This window comes from Gavialis gangeticus, unplaced genomic scaffold (assembly GCF_001723915.1).
Source record: "Gavialis gangeticus isolate Ggan-Ray unplaced genomic scaffold, GavGan_comp1, whole genome shotgun sequence".
NCBI classification, from domain to species: domain Eukaryota; kingdom Metazoa; phylum Chordata; order Crocodylia; family Gavialidae; genus Gavialis; species Gavialis gangeticus.
The window spans coordinates 99,422,757-99,441,655 of NW_017729033.1; the positions used below are offsets into that span (position 1 = coordinate 99,422,757).

The 18,899-nt window shown below is 44.5% G+C and overlaps 1 protein-coding gene across 6 annotated transcripts in view; it reads left to right on the plus strand.

The window, feature by feature from the left end:
- FAM13A (family with sequence similarity 13 member A) overlaps nt 1–18,899 on the plus strand; it is a 261,003-nt gene that overhangs the window by 172,501 nt on the left and 69,603 nt on the right. Inside the window, exons 1-2 of one of the 6 annotated variants that reach the window (XM_019526055.1) lie at nt 13,264–13,349; nt 13,517–13,820. The exons of 3 other annotated variants lie outside the window; for them this stretch is intronic. In XM_019526055.1, coding sequence (XP_019381600.1) covers nt 13,747–13,820 — 74 coding nt within the window. In that variant the 5' untranslated portion in view covers nt 13,264–13,349; nt 13,517–13,746. Of the gene's footprint in view, nt 1–13,175; nt 13,350–13,516; nt 13,821–18,899 lie in introns of those variants that run through there. 2 more of the 6 variants (XM_019526056.1, XM_019526058.1) reach the window with 2 other exon arrangements.

The window sequence follows — 18,899 nt, forward strand, 5'->3', positions numbered from 1 at the left end:
ATCACCTAAGTGGCAAGTGCGGCCAGTCAGGGGGTGCACATGCACCCCTGTGCACCCTCTATGCACTGCCACTGGCTGCTTCCAACCTCAGCAGGCCACTGCAGCTGGATCTAGAGCCAGAACTGGAACCGTTGCTTCCCCTTGCAGCCACAGTTGTCACTCCCCCCAACAGTACCACCACCAGCACTGTCACTTCTCCCACTGCCTAACTGTCACCTGGGCAAAACCTACTGCTAAAATAAACTCCCTCCCCTCCCCCCTGCACCACAGGACATATAAAATGGTGCTGCAGACCAGATCCAGGCCAAGGCCATAGGTTACCGACCCCTGCCCCAGGTCATTAATACAGATATTGAATAGCACCAGGAACAGAACCTCCTCCCAGTTTGACACTGAACCATTACTGTTTAGCCTTTGAGTATAATCATCCAACCAATTATACAACCATCTTATAGTAGTTTAATCTAAAGTGTTTCCTTAGAATAACTATGAGAACATCATAGGAAATGATGGCAAAACGTGGCTAAAGTTAAAGTATATTGTATCCACTGTTCCGGCTGCATCCACAAAGCCTGTAACTTTGTTACAGATGGAAATCGGGTTGTTTAGGTATGACTTGTTCTTGATATATCCAGTGTTGGCTGTTGTTTATCATCTTGTTATCGGTTCCTACAAATTGATTATTTGATCCAGCATCATTCTACCAGCTTTCTAGGTCTCAAAGTTAGACTGACTGATCTCTAATTCCCTGGGCCCTCCTTTATATCCTTTTTGTTTAAAAAAAAAACCCTTTATTGCCCTTTTTCCAGTCTTAGTGAACCTACTCATCCTCCATAAAAGGATAGCCAGTCTGCTGTTCTTCAGCCAGATCTCTGGGTATTCCAGAATGAATCCCATCAGATCTTGCTCATTTGACAACATATAATTGTTTAAATAATCTCTAACTTGTTATTTTTCTTCCTTTGGGCTGAGTACCTGCAACCTATCCTTGCTGGTGATGTGCTTGTCAGTTGACAAATGATCTATTTTCAAATAAAAAAGGCATTAAGCCCTTCAGCCTTATCTGCATTGTCCATTATTAGCTTCCCCTCCCCATTCATTCAGGCACTTGTACTTTCCTGGGTCTTCATCTTACTCAGAGCATATTTATAGAAAGCTTTTTGGTTAAGTTTTATCTTCCTTACTAGCTGTGTATCATTTTATTTTTTGGCCCTCCTGATTTTGTCACTACATGCTCATACGACACTCTGTTAGTCATCTTTAATAATACGGCCAAGTTTCCATCTTTTGTAGGACTTATTTTTAAGTTTCAAGTCATTGTTGATCTTACAGTGTAACCACACAATCTTTTGCTACATAGTCTCCCTAACCAGTCTCCACATTGGGATAGCCTGTTTTTGGACCTAACCCCTGCTCCCCTTTTAATTTAGGCTTGTCTCCTATGAGTTCCTGCCAGTTAGTTCTCCAAGTGTGTGAACATTTGCTTTTCCCCAGTACAATGTTTCATTCTGTTTTTAGCCTTCCTTTATAGAAACATAAGAATTGCCATTTACTGGGTCAGACCATAGGACCATCTTGCCCAGTATTCTGTGTCACACAGTGGCAGAGAGTGGATGCTGAAAGGGAGAGTAAAATGGGTATGACCAGGGTTTTTTCCAGTTTCTGATTTTTCGCCTTCAGCATTTAAAGTCTAGAAAGTTCTAATTCAGAGGCCATATCCTTAACTTCCATGCTGAATAGTTACTGTTGCCCTTTTCCTCCAAGAATATGTCCAGTCCCTTTTTGAATCTTGCTAAACTGTTTGATTCTTCAACATCTAGTGGCAATCAGTTCCATACTTTAATTACAGGCTATGTGAAAAAGAACTTCCTTTTGTTAGTTTTTAACTTGCTACTTACTAGCTTCATTTTTTGACCCCTAGTACTTGTATTGTGAGAGATCGTAAATAACAAATCCCTATTCATTTTTTCTTCACATTTAGTATTTTGTAAATCCTTATCACGTCCCCCCCAAGCATCTCTTTTCTAAACTGAATGGGCCTAGCCTCTTTAGTCTGTCCTCATATGGAAGACCTACCATACCACTAGTCCTTGTTGCCTTCTCTGGACTATCTCTAGGGCTTCTATATCCTTTTTGAGGTGTAGGCACCAGAATTGGGCACAGTGTTCAAGGTGTGGATGCACCATGGATTTATAACGGGGCTTTATCATTACTATAATTTCATTAATGTTGTTGACCAAGATGCTTTCACCTTCAAATTCTCCACCAGGCTTAATAGATGGAGTTTCTTGAACTTTTCTGTGTAAGACATGCTTTCCAATCCTTGAATTTGTTTTCAGGCCCTTCTTTGAATCCTCTCCACTTTTTCAACAGGCATCTTGAAATCTGGACATGAGAACTGGATATAATTAGACATCTGATCATATTAGCCCTTTCTGTCACAGAGGCTGTGTCAACACATGGACTTTACTGCAGTGTAGACTAATTAGCTGCAGAGTAAAATGTCACTGTCTACACATGCAATGGTATTAAGCCACAGTAAACTAATTTTAAACCTCAGTAAGATCAGAATGAATTTAAACTTCAGTCAGGGACAGGGGTAGTGCTGACTTATGCTGGGGTGATTTATTGTGATTAAACACATGTATAGACACTGACCACACCTGATCAGCACAGCCAGCATGTGGCCAGACTCCTCTGCTTAGCCACATGGCTCTGCACTTTCAGCATACTAGTGCCCCAGCCAGCCCCTTCTGCCACCCAATGCCGCCACCCAGAGCGGGAGCTGAGCAGACTCAATGGGACATTTATACACAGACTTTTCTGTCCCTCGACATGCCGGAGATCCACTCCTTTGGAGCAGAGTCAATCAAGTCTGCTCTGCACACAAGCCAAGGCAAACTGCGCTGTGCCACGTGAACTTCTATAAGTGGCGAAATGTGCATCAGCAACCAGAAAACAGCAGTGGTGCACTTTTCAACTAAAGCACCTCCAATGTGTTTTAATTTAAAAGTGTGCAGCTACAGTTTTCTCAGTGCTGACACACATTTTGCCAATTATACAACTGCAAGCATTGCAGCATTAGGTGATTTTCAAAGTGCCTGGTACTGTGGTGCTTGCATGTGTAAAAAGGCCCAATATTATTTTGAGTTTTCCCTCTCTATCAGGTGGGAATGACTAAAAGTGTGTCAGTCCCCTTTCCCAAAAGGGCCCATTTAGTTAGCCATTGTTTCAATCTATACAAGGAGAAAACATGACCTATGAATGGGAATGGCTATTGTTTCCTGAACAGCCATCACCACCACCCTGCATAGCCTGGAGAAATTCATTGCAATGATTCAACAATTCCAGAATAGCATGCTTGCTTACCTTGTGGATGATGGTGAGTCATCTGAACTATTCCCAGTCACTAATGGAGTCAAGCACAGCTGTGTGTTGGCCTCAACCTTCTTCAGTATGATATTCTCTGCCATGCTCACAGCCTTTCATGACTATGACACTGGGATTGGCATCAGTTACAGGGCTAATGGCAAACTCTTCAATTTGAGGACACTAAAGGTGAAGACAAAGTTACAGGAAATGATGACTGTTTATGATCTGTATGCTGATTGTGGCAGGCCCATGTCTGTAGTACCACCACTAGTGTGTCCAGCCCACCTGGGTGATATGGGGCTTACTGTCTGCCACGACTTGGTGTTTTTTCAAAATTACCTAGAGGTGTTGTTCAATGTTTCTTTTTTTTTTGACCCCTGGGTCTCTGCTGGTATTTCTTTTGTGAGTCTCCTCCTCTGCTGCACCTCATCTCTTTCCACTTAGGTGGTCTGCTTTGGGTGATCAGCTCTGGAACCGGACACTGGTGCCATTCATTCCCTTGAAACTCCTGCCCACAATGTTCTTTGCAGGAATATGGCCAGGCTCTCTCACCTTAATGAATGTACAACTTAATTATAACTGAATACAAGATGCTCTGGCAGTGCGGGTGAGCAGAGCACCAATGCTACCCACCTCTAATCACTTCAATTCCATGCTCAAGGCTCAATGGAATGCATTTTACGTGACTCCCACACACTTCACCAGGTGCAGATACACTATGGGTGCACCAGCACCTTAGACCTGCTGGTGCCTGGCCGCGTGCCACAGTGCTTCATAAGATGTTGTCTCATGCTTGTTTGGGCCCTACGAGGCTGACACTGCCCTTGCAGGAATTTCTGACTCCGGGCTCACTCATGTGTGATGCACAGAGCCCTAGGGGCACCCAACAAGTTCCGTCTCTTGGTGGGTCCCACAAGTGCTTCTTGGACGGCCTGCCTCCCATCCTGACTGCCCTCAGAGTACCTGTCGGCATCGTGGTGAGTGAGCAGTTGCTTGATCAGGCATGCATCCCCCACCTTGCTAGTCATAGCTCTTGTACCGATACCTGCTCTCTCCCCCACAGGTTCCTGGCCATTGGTGGCTTCATCTGGTTCCACAGGGGCTCCTGCCTCAGGAAGGATCCCCAGCCCTACTGCCACACTGCAGATTGAGCTCTGGCAGTGTTATCCAGTGGCCAGCTCCTGCAGCGCTCTGGGTGTGGAGAGGTTATCATATAGCACTTCTAGTGCTCCTTCTTTCTCCCCAACCCCTGAGCTACAGCTAAGGGGCTCCTTTTATTTTGGGAGCCCTCCAGGGCCAGGCCCTTCTGCAGGCCCCCTCCTGCACAGTACTGGCCATTTTCCCCATAGACTATCCACCTAGATGCTGGCGCTGACATGAGTCTGCTGTAAGCCTGCCACACTGATGACTGTTGCCTGAATGCCAAATCTGAGTCTGACATGCAGCAGAGTATGGACCATTTCTCTTCAGCTTGTGACAACTTTGGTCTCACAATCAACACTAAGAAAGCAGAATTGATGCACCAGCCTGCTCCAGGACAGCCTTATATACAGCCTACCATCACAGTGAATAGCCAAACACTCCAGGCAGTGAACAAATTCACCTATCTTGGCAATACACTTTCACGTGCAGTTCATGTCGATGATAAAACCAATGCCAGAATTGATCAAGCAAGCATGGCCTTCAGCAGACTATGTGAAAATGTGTGGGAACACAGAGGCATCAGTCAGGAAACAGAACTGAAGATCTACAAAGCCATTGTGTTGCCAATCCTGATGTATGCATGCGAAACCTGGACGGTGTACAGATACCATGCTATGAAGCTGAACCACTTTCACATGGTCTGTCTGAGGAAACTGATGGCAAGACAAGGTCCCAGACACTGAGATTCTCACACAGGCAGGCATTCCAAGCGTCTGCACTCTGTTGATGAAATCTCCGATAAAATGGGCAGGCCATGTCACCAGGATGTCAGATGGGTGACTGCCAAAGAAGATCTTTTATGGTGAGCTAGAGGAGGGAAAGCACTTTCAGGGAGGCCAGAAGAAATTCTTCAAGGACTCCCTCAGGTCAACCATGAAATATTTCAATATTAACCTGAAGTCTTGGGAAGATCTCGCTTATGATTCTTCCACCTGGTGAACAATCATCCATACTGGAGGTACCATCTATGAGCGCTGAGGAAAAGCAGAAGCACAAACAACATAAATCTCACAACAACAGCATTTTGGATGCTGTTTATCATGCAACTCAAAGCAGCATCCCTTTCTCAGTGTGCTGTAGAAGGTTCAAAGCACAAATTGGCCTGATCAGCCATTAACATGTTCACAGAAACTAAACCAACCAGTGATATCATGGTCATCTTTGAATTCGAAGGATGAACAACAGCCTAGCCCAAGACGCATACTAGCTGGATATATCTTGGGTGTGGGATAAATACCTTACTGGATAATATGAAATCACAAAAGCACATTTATATCAAATCCTATGATACATACAAGCATAAAAATGACAAAACTGAACACAGCTTCACACTAGCTGCAAAGAAAAACTAAACACCACAGAAGTAAATCTAATTTGGCAGAATACCTCTGCATGTCACAAGGTTAGCTCCAAATGCAACTTGGCTTTGGGGTGAATCCATGGCAATTGTTAAATGCAATATCCTGTCTGATCTTCTTGGACATTTACAGCTACATTTTCAAAACATGTTCTTGCTTTATATGCACAGTGTTTTGTTTCTTCTTGCTTAAGCAATCAAATCTTCCTGCACATGGAGACTGCTTTCCACCAGAATTTTAAAATTTAATCACTATCTTTTATATACACAAATCATCCTATACAAAAAGGCAAATATCCTGTGTTAGCATCCATAAATTGTTGGGGTTCCAAAGTTGTCTAGATATTATCATATTTTCCCTTGTAACATGCATAAGACTTTCACCTGCAGTCTGATTAGGGAAGCTTATCTCTCTGCTTTCACAGCTCATGTTTCTGCAAAGGAGAAACTACTAAATAATGTATTAAATATGAGAGGAATGCTTAGGAAGCACTGAGTAGAACTCTCTACCCTCAACACTTCATATAACTTCAGTTTCCATCAGAACAGCCTCATTTTTTTCCAGTAGGACTGCAGTCTGTGTAACATTGAAGGGCAGTAGTGGATATCTGCTGTGTAAAGCTTTCCAAGGGGCTGACACGGCCACATCTTCATAAAATCCATTAACAAGATCAATTATATCCTCTGCCGCACTCCCCCCCCCCGCCCCGTGATATGCTGTTCACAGCTTCTGTTGTCTTGTTTCTTTTCATACTCTGAGAAAAAAAAAATACTTGCTGTGCAGTTCAGTGTTCAAAGGAATCAAAGAGGAGAAAGCAATGCTGTAATAATGATTGACATGACACTTCCTTTTCAAATGTATCTTCAGTCTCTAAATATTGTAGGGGTTTTTAGAGGGGATAAGATACAGAGGGTTGAAATGGTTCATGTATAGTCTCAGCTAGTGTTTTTTTGTTTTGTTTTTCAAAATCATGGTAAAAAAAATTACAAGCCAATTTGTTCAAATATGGATATGGTTCTGGATTAAGGTGTCTAGCTTATGCAACCTCATTGGAATATTATGGCCTTGGCCATAGCACTCACAACATGACAGGAGCTGTACAGATACAAAAAAATAAACTGTTTCCATCAGGAGAGTTTTTATTTCTATAGCACCTATAATCTTTCTATAATCTCTTTTCACATGAGTTGCATATGGTGTAAGAATGGAATTTTGTTTCACTCTAAGTCCTTTTTATATTAAGTTTCTGCAAACATTTTTCCCTGTCTGGAGAAGATTGGTGTGTAGGCTTATTCCCTATGATTAAAACAAAGAGTTGGTGAAATGTGCTGCCACTGCTATCAACTATGATGCTATGAACAGTAGAACTTGGAGACATCTATATAACTTGTATCAGAGATTTTATTTTGCCTAAACTTGGAAATAAATTTAACAAGGACAGACAACTAACATGGAAAGAGATATTCAATACCCACCTTTTACATGCATTTTTCCAGTCTTAATTCTGTAAAAGACCACAGAGGTGGCCAGCCCTGCTCAGTCAGAAAGAAAGTGGGACGGTGTGGTATCCCTACAGACTAACTGACTCAGAGAAGCAGGAGCTTTCAATAGAATCATCCAGCTCTGAACCAGTCTCTTAGATGCTAAAGAGCAAAAATGGAAGATATTCCCCATGCAAAGTAGCATATTGGCTTTAGACTAAACATCTATGATCAAATCTCCTATTGCTGTGACAGCTAATTATTGGGAAAGGAAGAAAATAGCTGCCAGATGAGATTTCTGTTCTTTGGCTGTTTCTGATGAAATAAGCAGAGGTTGCGGGTTGTGACATAAATAAATCACTTATTGCCTATGTGATGAAGTGAAAAATCATTCAGATATTGACAAAACATTGGAGTAGTAAGTTTTGTACTGGTGTAACTACACTGATGCAGTGACATGGGTGTAGGGAACCAGTAGGGGGTGCTCCTGTGCTGAGCCACCCACCTCAGTGCACCCAACCACCTTCCAGGCTCCAAGTGCCTCCCTGGGGATGCCTCACGTCTGGCCAACCCCCTTCCTGGAGCACACCCTCTAGCCTGGGAGTAATGCCACCACCACCCAGGGCCTGGACTGATCCTGGCTCTGTGCCCTCTGGGAAACACAGGCCTAGTAGCCCTTGAGGGTACTCAAACCACTTCAAGAACTTGGGGTGCTTCCCTCAGTCTGAAGCACTGAGTCAGCCGAACCAAGGGGACCCCAAGGCATAATCTAGACCCACTCCCAATAAGTCTCCCACACTAGGTATAAAAGAGAACTTTATTGGCTACAAGGAGTGGGTTTGGAATAGGGTACAGGGTAGAGCAATATCAGCGAAATCCCATAGAGCAAACAGGGTGGCTAGGTAGCCTCTGATCATGCATCTGAGTTACTGCAAGCTATATATCTAGTTAGCTTACAAGTATCATCCAGAAGCAGGTAGAGATTCCCTCTGGAGGCAAGCAGTTCATTGATCATGATTTTCAAGAGAGAGAGCAAGTTTCAGAAGATCCAGCTTCTCTCTCTGAGTTGTCATCCTGGCCACTGCCCCTTCTCCTGAACACTCCTTACCTTATGACCCCATTTCCTCATTTACCTTGTCCAATGGAGGCCAGCACCTGTTGGCTGGCAGCCAACCAATTTGAAGTGCATCACTGGTTGCTGGGTAGACTGACATTGCTTAGAACAATAGGGAGTCTAAGCCTCCCACCCAGGTATGTGATACCAGTCACACAGGCAGAGGGAGCAGGTTTCCCTCCTCCCTCAGGAATGTATCCAACTCAGGGTTACCTAAAGAGATGGGATGTCTGCCCTCTGCAGGGACCATGTTAACCAAATTGTCACATAGCAGAGTTTTTAGGGAGAGACAGAGGTAGCATTCTGCCATAGGGGTTCAAAAGACTAGCCTAGATGTGTTGCACTTGTATAAAGCAGAGCTTGCCCTGGTGGGATTTACCCCAGTTTGGAATAGCAGGGAGTATTGGCCTTTGAGACTGATGGCTGTTGTCCATGTCCTATGGTACTTCCTTTACCCTTCTCTACATCTCCCAGCCTAGAATTACCGTGGCTGCTGCTGCTACTCCAGAAATAATTAAAACCTTGGGAAACCAGGGCTTCTAGTGAAAGGACAACTTTTCCCATTTTTAATCTGCCTGAATTTAATAGACATTAAACTTTCTTACCAATGGATATGTGGGGAAAGATGAGCTATGAAACCTTGTATTAGACTTGATGTTTTGACTTTCGTTGGTGTTAGGCTTTCTATCCGGAAAGTCTGTGCACTGGATTTTAGCAGATTCTTAGAGCTTGTCTGAATACGGAAGCCAGTGGGAAGTTACTTCAAATTAGCTCAAGTGTAAACACATATATATTATTCACTCACCATCCTTGTAGACTCTGCTTCTGCACTAGTGAGACCTTTATATTGTTTAGGTTCATGCACTTTAGCTATTCAATGATAGCTATTCCACATGGGGTGTTGTTGGTTTTTCTCCATGCAGAGAAGTCCTTTTTAAAATATAGGAGCCAATTTATTTTAGCTGACTTAGCATCTGGATAACAATACTTAGTTTTACAGAAATGGAATAAAGCAATACTGGTTATTCAAAGAGCTGCCTAGTAAGAAGGAGTCATTGAGTTTGATAGCAAGTCAGAAAAATATTCAAGATGTTTTTTAAAAGAATACTAAATGATAATGGTATATAGAAAATTAACGTCTCTCTCTTACATTTGTTAAAAACATACATTTATTTTAACAGAAAGCCATAAAGATTTCTGTGTCACTATCAGTTACTTCACTGAGATAAAGGTCAGATAGCTTCCCTCTGGATCTGAGGTGGCAGAGGGTGCTGCTGTTTTAAAAAAAGGACCTTTCCTATGACATGGGTGGTATGGACTTGTGCAACAGAGCACTTGCTCTGACACAATTCACAGAGCATTGATAATGCCTTTTAATGGTAGCAAGCATTAAACAAATAGCTTAACCCACTAAAGCAGAGCCACTTCACAGTTTATCTACCTCCTTTTCCTGTCCCAGCTCCATGTCTAGGTCCTAAGAGCACATCTGCATAACAGTCCATTGTTTTGGTCAGGCTTGGATTTTTAAACATAAACTCTTCCATCTCCTGCTGAGAGGGATCAGGATGAGCAGTTTTTAGATATCCTTGTCTGAAATCTAGTAAATCTCTGCTAATCTGTGAAAGTTTTTTGGTTCTCAGAGGAGCTGACACTGCTCATGACTAATTCATGTGACCTTCATCTGCATGGGAGCTTTAAACGTGTACTTAATGTACTTTGGCCACTGCTTCCTTTCAGCCTGTGACTAGTTCCTCTGGGACTTAAGGCTGATGCTTCCAGTGTCCATGTTAAATCCATATTACAAGACTGGTTGAATTGCTGTTTTGGAATTATCCAACAGAGCAGTAGGAGCCAGTCTTTTTGGTAGATGTGCCACAATTTAACTGGACCCTCTCTGAGTGCCACTCCAAATCCACTTCCCTTATACGATTTGCTCCTCTGGTTTCTGCTTCCTACCCCATCAGCCACTGTGCTGATCTGCCATGTGCCATATACAGAGATTGCTCATGGCACTTGTGACATGCACCCCACAGGTTGCCTCCTCCCTTCAATAGATCAGTAAAGTGTTAGCACCTAAGGCACTCTGATAGAAGTAATTGTCTAGGAGGGTGCTCCATGCCTTCCTTCAGTCGGAATTTCTTTCCCCTTTTTCAGTGCAAAAAATGGCAGAAAGCAGCTTTCCTATCTGTCGAGCCAAATTGTTCATTTCCCCACAATAGTGCTTTTTCTGCATATTTTTTTTCTAATTCTAGGTGCAGCAGCTGTGGGAAGTGGTTGATCTGGGGGGAATTCATGGTGGTGCCAGACTCCCCCTCCCTACCCCCTAAAAATTCTGAATATGTCCCTCAATATTCCTGGAAACTTTTGATACTGGATCTTGTTGTAGGTTTTATACAACTCATTTCCCAAGGCTTCTCTGTTGCAGGGATACTGGCTAATGATACCACCCCTTTCTCCCCTCCGCTCTCCCTCCCACCCAGCTAACTGGTAATTTGCCTTTTTCTTTAGCGTGGAACATACAAGTTAAGGGTCAGGGTGGCACCCATCATTTCAGAGCAGCCTTGGAGCATCAGAAATGTCACACTGGGAACATCAGTAAAAACAAACTCTGCTGTTACCATTTCCTCTCCTTCAACCATTTGATATGTACAGTTCCTGGGTACTCTGATCCACCTCATGCAGACTGTACCCAAGTGCCTACACACTGTGTAAACTATTTATTTACATCATGTCAATGCCCAGAGGCCCCAGTCAAGGCTTCATCATACTAAATAAAGCACAACAAATAAGGTAAGGGTAAAGCTGTGGTGTTGTGCAGCTATCGACATGTGAGTGCTGGGGTTGCAGTGTTGACATATCCATAGTTGCACCATGGAGCTGTACTAGGCTAATTTGTTGACAGGTAGAAAGTAGGGCAAGGTGGCACCTTATAGACCAACTGGTTCAGAGAGGCATGAGCTTTTATAGAGGCAGCGACCTACCATATGCTATGGTATTAGGTGTTGCTTACAAAAGCTTATGCCTCTCTGCAAATGCTTCCTCAGCCTGACAAAGGGCATTTGTGCCCGAAAAGTTGCTAAGAAGAATTTTTTCCAACTATTTAAGTTGGTCTAATAAAAGATATTGGATTTACCCACAGAACCTTGTCTGCCTTTGCCTCTCTGAAAGTTTCTCTCTAAGGTGCCACCCACTACCTTCTGCCTGTCTTCAGACTAACCTGGCTAACCATCTTGGTGCTTAGTTTGCTATTCTAATTCAGGATGAGAAAGTCATAACACAAGTTTCTTATTAGGTAATAGATTAGTGTAAATAGGCAGGAGGCTATGTTTTGTGGTTAAATTGTCTCAGTGTGTTATCTAGAAAAGATGTACCTTTGGCATCTTGCTTAGGTAGGCAGTATTTCCTTTGTGTCTAATAGCAGGTCTATACAAGAAACTTTTGCTGATGTAGTAGTGTCAGTTGGGAGAAACAATATTGTCCAGTGCTTTACCAGCCAACATGTATGCACCCTGAAATAGCTTGCTTCATTTGAGGACCCTGGGTAAATTAAGCTGGCAATATCACTGTTACTGGCTGTGATTACCCTAGGTGGGTTTGCCTTTAGAGATACACTGTTATAGCTATACCAACAAACCTTTTCTAGTATAGACTACACTTAACAGTATGGACACATGAGCAAATGGTAACGAGGTAAAAGGGAGTGGGAGCTGACTATACGTCAGGTGCTCTGCAGGATCTGTTTGGTATGTATCCCTATGCTATAGCAAATGGAAGCTATAGTGGGAAAGTTAAACCTCTAGGTGAACAGTTACTGAAGTTTAGCTTCCACTTACCAAGACATGTGAAATAGCTACCATGGAGTGCCTGATGTGAGATTACCAGCATCTGTTGCCTTCCCTGTCCCTGCCCCATCACCCCATATTTTGATCACTTTGTCTGTCCACAGCTGACGTTGATATAACTGACACAGGTCCACATAGCAAACCTGCCCTTGCTAATGGAATTATTCGCCTGTCTCAGTGCAAAGTATGAGCACTCCTTTTAGCCCTGGGGTTGAGCTCTTTAGAAGAAGAATGAGATGGCATTTTCAGAGGACATTTGTAGACTGTAAATCCTTTTGGTTGGGGACTGTCATTTCCTATCCATTTCTCTTGCCTCGAGAGCTGGCAGGCTCTAATCCGGTTGACATTACATGCACTGCCTCTGCATGGTCATTATTTATGATCTGCATTTAGACTCGGAGAGAGATAGGCGGACCCCGACTAGGTGCTGTATGCAGTTAGATGGTAAGGGGGTTTCTGCCATAGAGTCAGGGCGGAGCAGGGCTGGAAGGGAACACCACACACGCACAGCCTCCCCGCTTGGTCAGCAACCCCACACGAAGCGAGGCGAGGCTGCCCCGGCTCAAAAGCAGGTCCGTGGCCGCCGTGCGGCTCCAAGCGGGCGGGGCCGGGAGCAGGCCAGGCCAAGCCCCGCCCCGCGCTGTGACGCCCAGAGGATTCCACGACCCCAGTCCCCTACTGAAACGCGGGGCCTAGCTGCAACCCGCCCCCCGGCCTCGGAACGCGGCTGCCCATTGGCTGCAGGGCCCCTGGAGGGCTGGGCAGCGCAGTGAAGCCCCGCAGGCGGGGAGGGCAGGCGGCGGCTCGCCCAGATTGGCTGGAGGCTTCAGCTGCTTCCCGGGAACGCGGGGTGGGAGCGCAGAGCCCGGGGCACGCTCGGCGCGCGGAGCTCTCTTGTGCTCGCCCGCAGCCAGCCTTTTCCTGCGGCCGTCTGCCCCCGCCTGTCCAGGATGGCTTGCGAGATCCTGCCTCTGCAAAGGTACCGCCTCCCCTCGCTGCCCCTGCTCAAGCTGCCCAGGGAGCTGCTGGTGTCTCCAGCCTTGGAAGCCCCGCGGTAGACAAAGCCCTGGCTGGGACGGTCTGGCTGGGGCTGGTCCTGCTTTGATTAGGGGGTTGCACTAGCTGAGCTCCTGTGCTCCTTTCCAGCCCTCATCTTCTGTCCTTCTGCTGCTCACTTATGACCCGGATCCTGACCAGTTCTGGCCTGCTTTCATAGTTTCACGAGTTTCCCGTTTCTCCCGGATGGAGGCATCAGGGTACAATTAGAGCTTTTTTCCCTCTTTGCCCAGAGAGACATTCTGCATAGTTTTTCCGTTCTGCTTGGTGCTGGGAAGCCCGGTGTCAGCTCACAGCCAGGCTCGCTGCCTCGCTAAGAGATGCGCCTGGGAAGATTTACCAGCAAACAGCTCAATGTCTGGGAGTCCTGCGGAGCATGCCAGCCCAGGAGCAGGTTTGCGGTCTTCAAGTGGCCTGTAGCAAGGCTTGTAGATCAGATGAGGGGGTCAGTGTATCTGGCTAGGGAGGAAAGGGTATTCCTTTGTGCATTCCTGTTTTAATTTTTACTAAGATGTCCCCGTCCACCTGTGGCAGAGGAGGGGCTGTGATGAAGCTACAGAGGTATTTGAAGGGATATAGGTCCATTTACTTCTAAGAGGCACTTATACCCTCTGTGCCATTGGGTCTCAGTCTGTGGAGACTCGAGTCACCCGTCAAAACATGCCAAGGCTTAGTTTTCCCTTGTTTTTTGATGATGACAAAATATTACAGCATTTCTTCTGGAGCAGAGTTGAGAAAAGACCACAGCAGGTTAGCATAGGTTCATTGTATGCAAAATCTCTGGGTCCATCTTGTGAATCATATTTGTATAACATAACAGTGCACTGATTGAGAATCACAGCTCTGTGCTTTTGACAGTGTGTCTGAAGCTGAGTTAGGTAGGTGTTTCCCATCACTTTACTGTAATGGAGGACTATAGTACAGTAATGAAGACAGCTAGAGGTGACCTGATGCTCCACATAGATTCACCCAGACATGTCAGGGGCAGTCTTTCTTTAAAATGGCCTTAGAAACAAGGAAGATTGGATTGTCAGAGAAAAGCTGTTGTGATTTCTTTGCATCCAGGTTTGCATCTGCTTAGCAGTGATTTCATTGCATGCTTGTATCAGAACAATACAGCAGCTATGGGTTTTGGGGTTTTTTGTTGTGGGGGGGGCATTAAGTGGAAATATGCAACCTAGTAAAAAATAATTCTCTGTTGTGTCATTGAACATTTTTACTAGCTGCTGTCTTTGGTTTTCTAGATACTGGGTTTCCCTCCCCCTTAACATCTTTAAAAAATATGGGGCATATTTATCGTTACATAAAGTAAACAGCAGTTTAGTCATTTTAATGTTTTTTCAGCACAGCACTAATGACCTAATAGTATTGTTTTAACAAATGCTGTGAAGTTTCTGCCTCAGTTGGTGGCTTTTTTCTGGGGGGGGGGAGGTGTGCGATGTTCCAATCAGAAACAGTAGCTGGATTTGTTGTCAAAACCTTATCATCTTGCTATAAGGTGGAACAGGGCGAATTAGTCCTCTGCAAGTAGATGTGGAGGAACTCTGTTTTGCAGTAATGCAGTCCAGAGGCTTCCATGTTGATGACTGCAGAGAAACAGAAATACTGTCTCTAGGTCTTCAACAAGCGTTAGTTACTGTACACATTTCCATTTTAAGGTTCTGTATCCCCAGATTTCTCCTCCCTTTTTCTCTCTGGGGGGTGCTGAGCGCTGCAGTTGCTTGTCAGAACCAGGTGCCTGTTGTTTGCAGTTTACTGCAGTCTCTTGACTAAGTATATTCTCCTCTGGGGAAGTCTCTTTTATGGAACTGCTTTGGTTATGCTCCTTATTTTGTTGTTGAAATAATTTACTTGAAATCATGAGAAACACGTGGTATTTGCACAATAATATACTAAAGTTGTGTTTTTGTTTTGTTTTTTTTAAGGAAGCTTTTCTCTCTCTGATTAAACTGCACGTGTTGTAGAATCAGTTGAGCTTTGTAGTTAAAATAGTAGAATAGATGCCAGAAAATGTATAAACAATTTCCTTTATTTCTACATTTCCTACTCTATTTCTGATCTAATGGCAAATCACCATATAGTCCTGAGAGCCCCCCTCCCAACATTAGTTTAGGGATCATGCTATTTTTTTCTCTCTGAAGCTTTTTAGCCAGTCTTTTCTTTTTCTTATGTTATCTTTGCTGTGGGGACAAAAGGCATGTGTTGGAAAAGTAAGGCGGGTGGGAGGGGGGTATTGTGTTTTTGTTTTTTTTTTAGTGGGATGATTATCTTGTATCAGCTCTCCCTCTGTACAATCCTGGAGGAGATGAAGCATTTAAAATGTTTATGGTGAGGTATCTAGGTGGGGCCAGCACCCAGCTCCCACCAGTGGATGATCTTGCCTGGCTTATCTCATGGTAAAACTACAGAGCCTTTCCTTCTCCAAGAATTTACAGCAACCTGGCCAAAATGGGTTAGTTACCTTACAGCAAAAACTTACCTTTTTTAGCAATGAAGGCAAAGCCTTAGATTCCTGAGCATAGAGCTCCGATTGGCTTAGCTGACAGCCAAATTATTGACCCAAGTGCTGCTGTGCAGTCTAAAGCTGGAGAGCACCTATGGAGTAAGCTTCTATCTCCTGGCTGTCTTCAGAAATATGCATTTACAGCAACAACCTAATGCTGGGCCCCAGTCCTACAGTCAGATGTGTTCAGATGGACCTCTGCTCTAAGGGCTGCGTCCTGTCAGAACCACATGGGATGTAAGTTTTTGGGGTGCAGGCTTATACATTTGTGCCCATACCCATCACAGTGGGGCCCCTATCAACTGGGCTTGGGAGGTGCTGTAATACAGACAGTAATAATTCAGTATTTCCACATGGCTGGTCTAGCCAAGGAAAATGCTGTTATTGAGCAGTTCTGATCACTTAAAGTAGGTTGTATATTGAGTTATTGACTCTACTTGGATGTGGTAAGATGTGATGTAATAGATTATTTCTATCGATTCATCTATCAAATGCATATATATACAACTTACCTATCTATCTTATCCATCTGAGGAACGGCATGTGATGGGGCATACGGTCTTAGTGAGGAATAGATGCAATATGAGTGCCAAGACTACAGTAAAAGATGAGGTGGAATGCGAAGGGCCCCTGGCACTCCAGAACCACATGTATCATGTTGCCAAAACCCTTTAAAAAGTTCATTATTGCATTACTATGGCAGCTTTCACAAAAATGCCCCTGACATGTCTTGCATGAAGGTGGTGGATAAGAATGCCGTGCATGTGATTATACAGCATTTTTGTAACCTAGTAGCCTCAAGTGTTTTTTACTCTTGGCTAAATTAAATCAGTTGACATAAGGCAGGGGTTGTCAGCTGGTGGTATGCTGGGGTAACCCTGGGGTTACTTCGAAAGGTCCCAGAGAGTATGGGGGGCGGGCGGGGACAGAGCGCCACCACCCTGCGCCGCTGCCTCACAGGAGCAGGGCTGGAGCGGAGCGGGAGCAGGGCCACGCAGACGCTCCGCATCCAGCCACTTGCCACCCAAGGAGGGCACACTTATTAAAAAGGTGGCCGCTGAGGGTACACTTATTTAAAAAGGTTGAAAACCCTTCATGTAAGGAATAAGGAAACTGTTCTGAATGTTGTTTTAGGCTCCTCTGAGCATTAACTGAAAATGGAGCTTGATGTTTTCCAACCTGTACAGCAGTAATTGGTCATGCGGACTAATTGTCATTTGCAGTCAGCACTAAGCCTTTTTTATTTACCTTCTCTGTTTTTATAAGTACAGTGTATTGTATTTACCCAAATCCAAGATGACTTTGAATTTAAGACAATCCCCCAATAATTATGTTCTGTACATGGACAATTTCTTATTATTTTCCATGTATAGAACCTAATTATTAAGTGGTCATGTTAAATTAATTTCTTAAATTTGTCCCTCATCTACCACTGTAGCAGGGAAAGCAGTGGTGTGGGGGCAAGCAACCAGACCTCCACCCCTTGCCCCCTGTGCCTGCATCTGCCCCCCTGCTGTGTGCCCTCCCAGCCACTTGCCCACACTGCTACCTGCCCCTCCCTTGGCCTCTTGCCCACCTGCTGCTTTCCTTTCCACCCCTGCCTCCCAGCCATTTGGCCCCATGCCACTTAACATCTGTAGTGGCTCTGGGGCAGCACTGGTGGTATCCCTGGCCCTGGGCTGGCCCAGCCTGGCCAGCCAGAAGCAATGGCAGCAGCTCTGGGCTGGGCCAGGCCAGGCCAGGCCAGGCCAGGTCAGGTCAGGGCTGGAGCTGAAGCTGGGGCGCAAGGTAAGCATCAGGCTGCATAGTCTCCCCTGCACTCCCCGTAAGCCATGCTGCAGGTCTCTTGCATGTGGCCCCCCAGATGTACAGGCTTCTGTGGGTACCTCCCACCACATACCTCTTTCCCTACACCACCCTGATATGGGGCAGGCAGCAGCTTGGCTGACTTCTGCTGCTGCCCTGGCCCCAGAGCTGGGACTGCAACAACTGCCTGCCTCAGCCAGTACTCAAATCCAAGATGAGCCTTCCCGCCCCCCATTGATTGTATTTGAATGAATACAGTGTATTAGGTAGGGAAAGCCATTTTTGTTTTAGAGGCTGTTCTTCCTGTTGGAACTGTAGTCTTTCCCCTGTATTAGCTTTTATTTCTCAAAGCAATGAGCAGCTGTTTGGAAAGTTGTAAGCAAGCCAAACGAGATCATACTAGTTCTTCAGACTTCCTCTAGAGGAACTTAAAAGTGCTTTCCAGACATTGCCAAAATAAGTTTTACATTTCTCTCTCTGTCTCCTTTTAGAAAGATCTAACAATTAGAGCTGGTTCATTTTACAGGTAGTTGTGAGTTGGTTTGTGTTTGTGCATATTTCCAAGATCACAGGCAAAGTCTGTAACAGAACCAGAAATACAATCCAAACTTTAGGACTCCAAGTCCCATGCCTGATACTTTAGATTAGCCTTTCTTTCTTGGGGTCTGTGACTCAGTGCCCATCTTGGGAATCTTTCCCGTATCTTCAATGGGAGTTGGATCCCAAACCCTGAGGTTCTTAATGTTCATTAAGCTTTGTTTTTTTCACCGAGTAAGTTTATCTCTACAGTGTCCAGTTTATGGAGGTGATATATATTGCAGTAAATATAGCATCTTGGTTTCAGCTGTTTGTCACTGTGTGCAATAATGTACATTCACTAATCCCAGCAGTTTATGGGAGAAATCTAGATTTTTTTTTTCTTCTTAATGAAGTACTAAGCTTCTCAACACCTTCCTTTGATAGCAGTCAAGATCTTCAAACAGTTCCAAAACAAAAATCTCTGTAGCTTCCTAGTAACAGTTTTTCTCCATTGTTATGCAACAAGTTCATGTATGTTGAGCAACTTGCCAATTCTAAATTCTGAGAAAGGGTGCAATTTTGACTGGTACACACTTGGAACCATATTTCCTATGTCTTTGACCCATTTTTTTTTTTTTTTTTTTT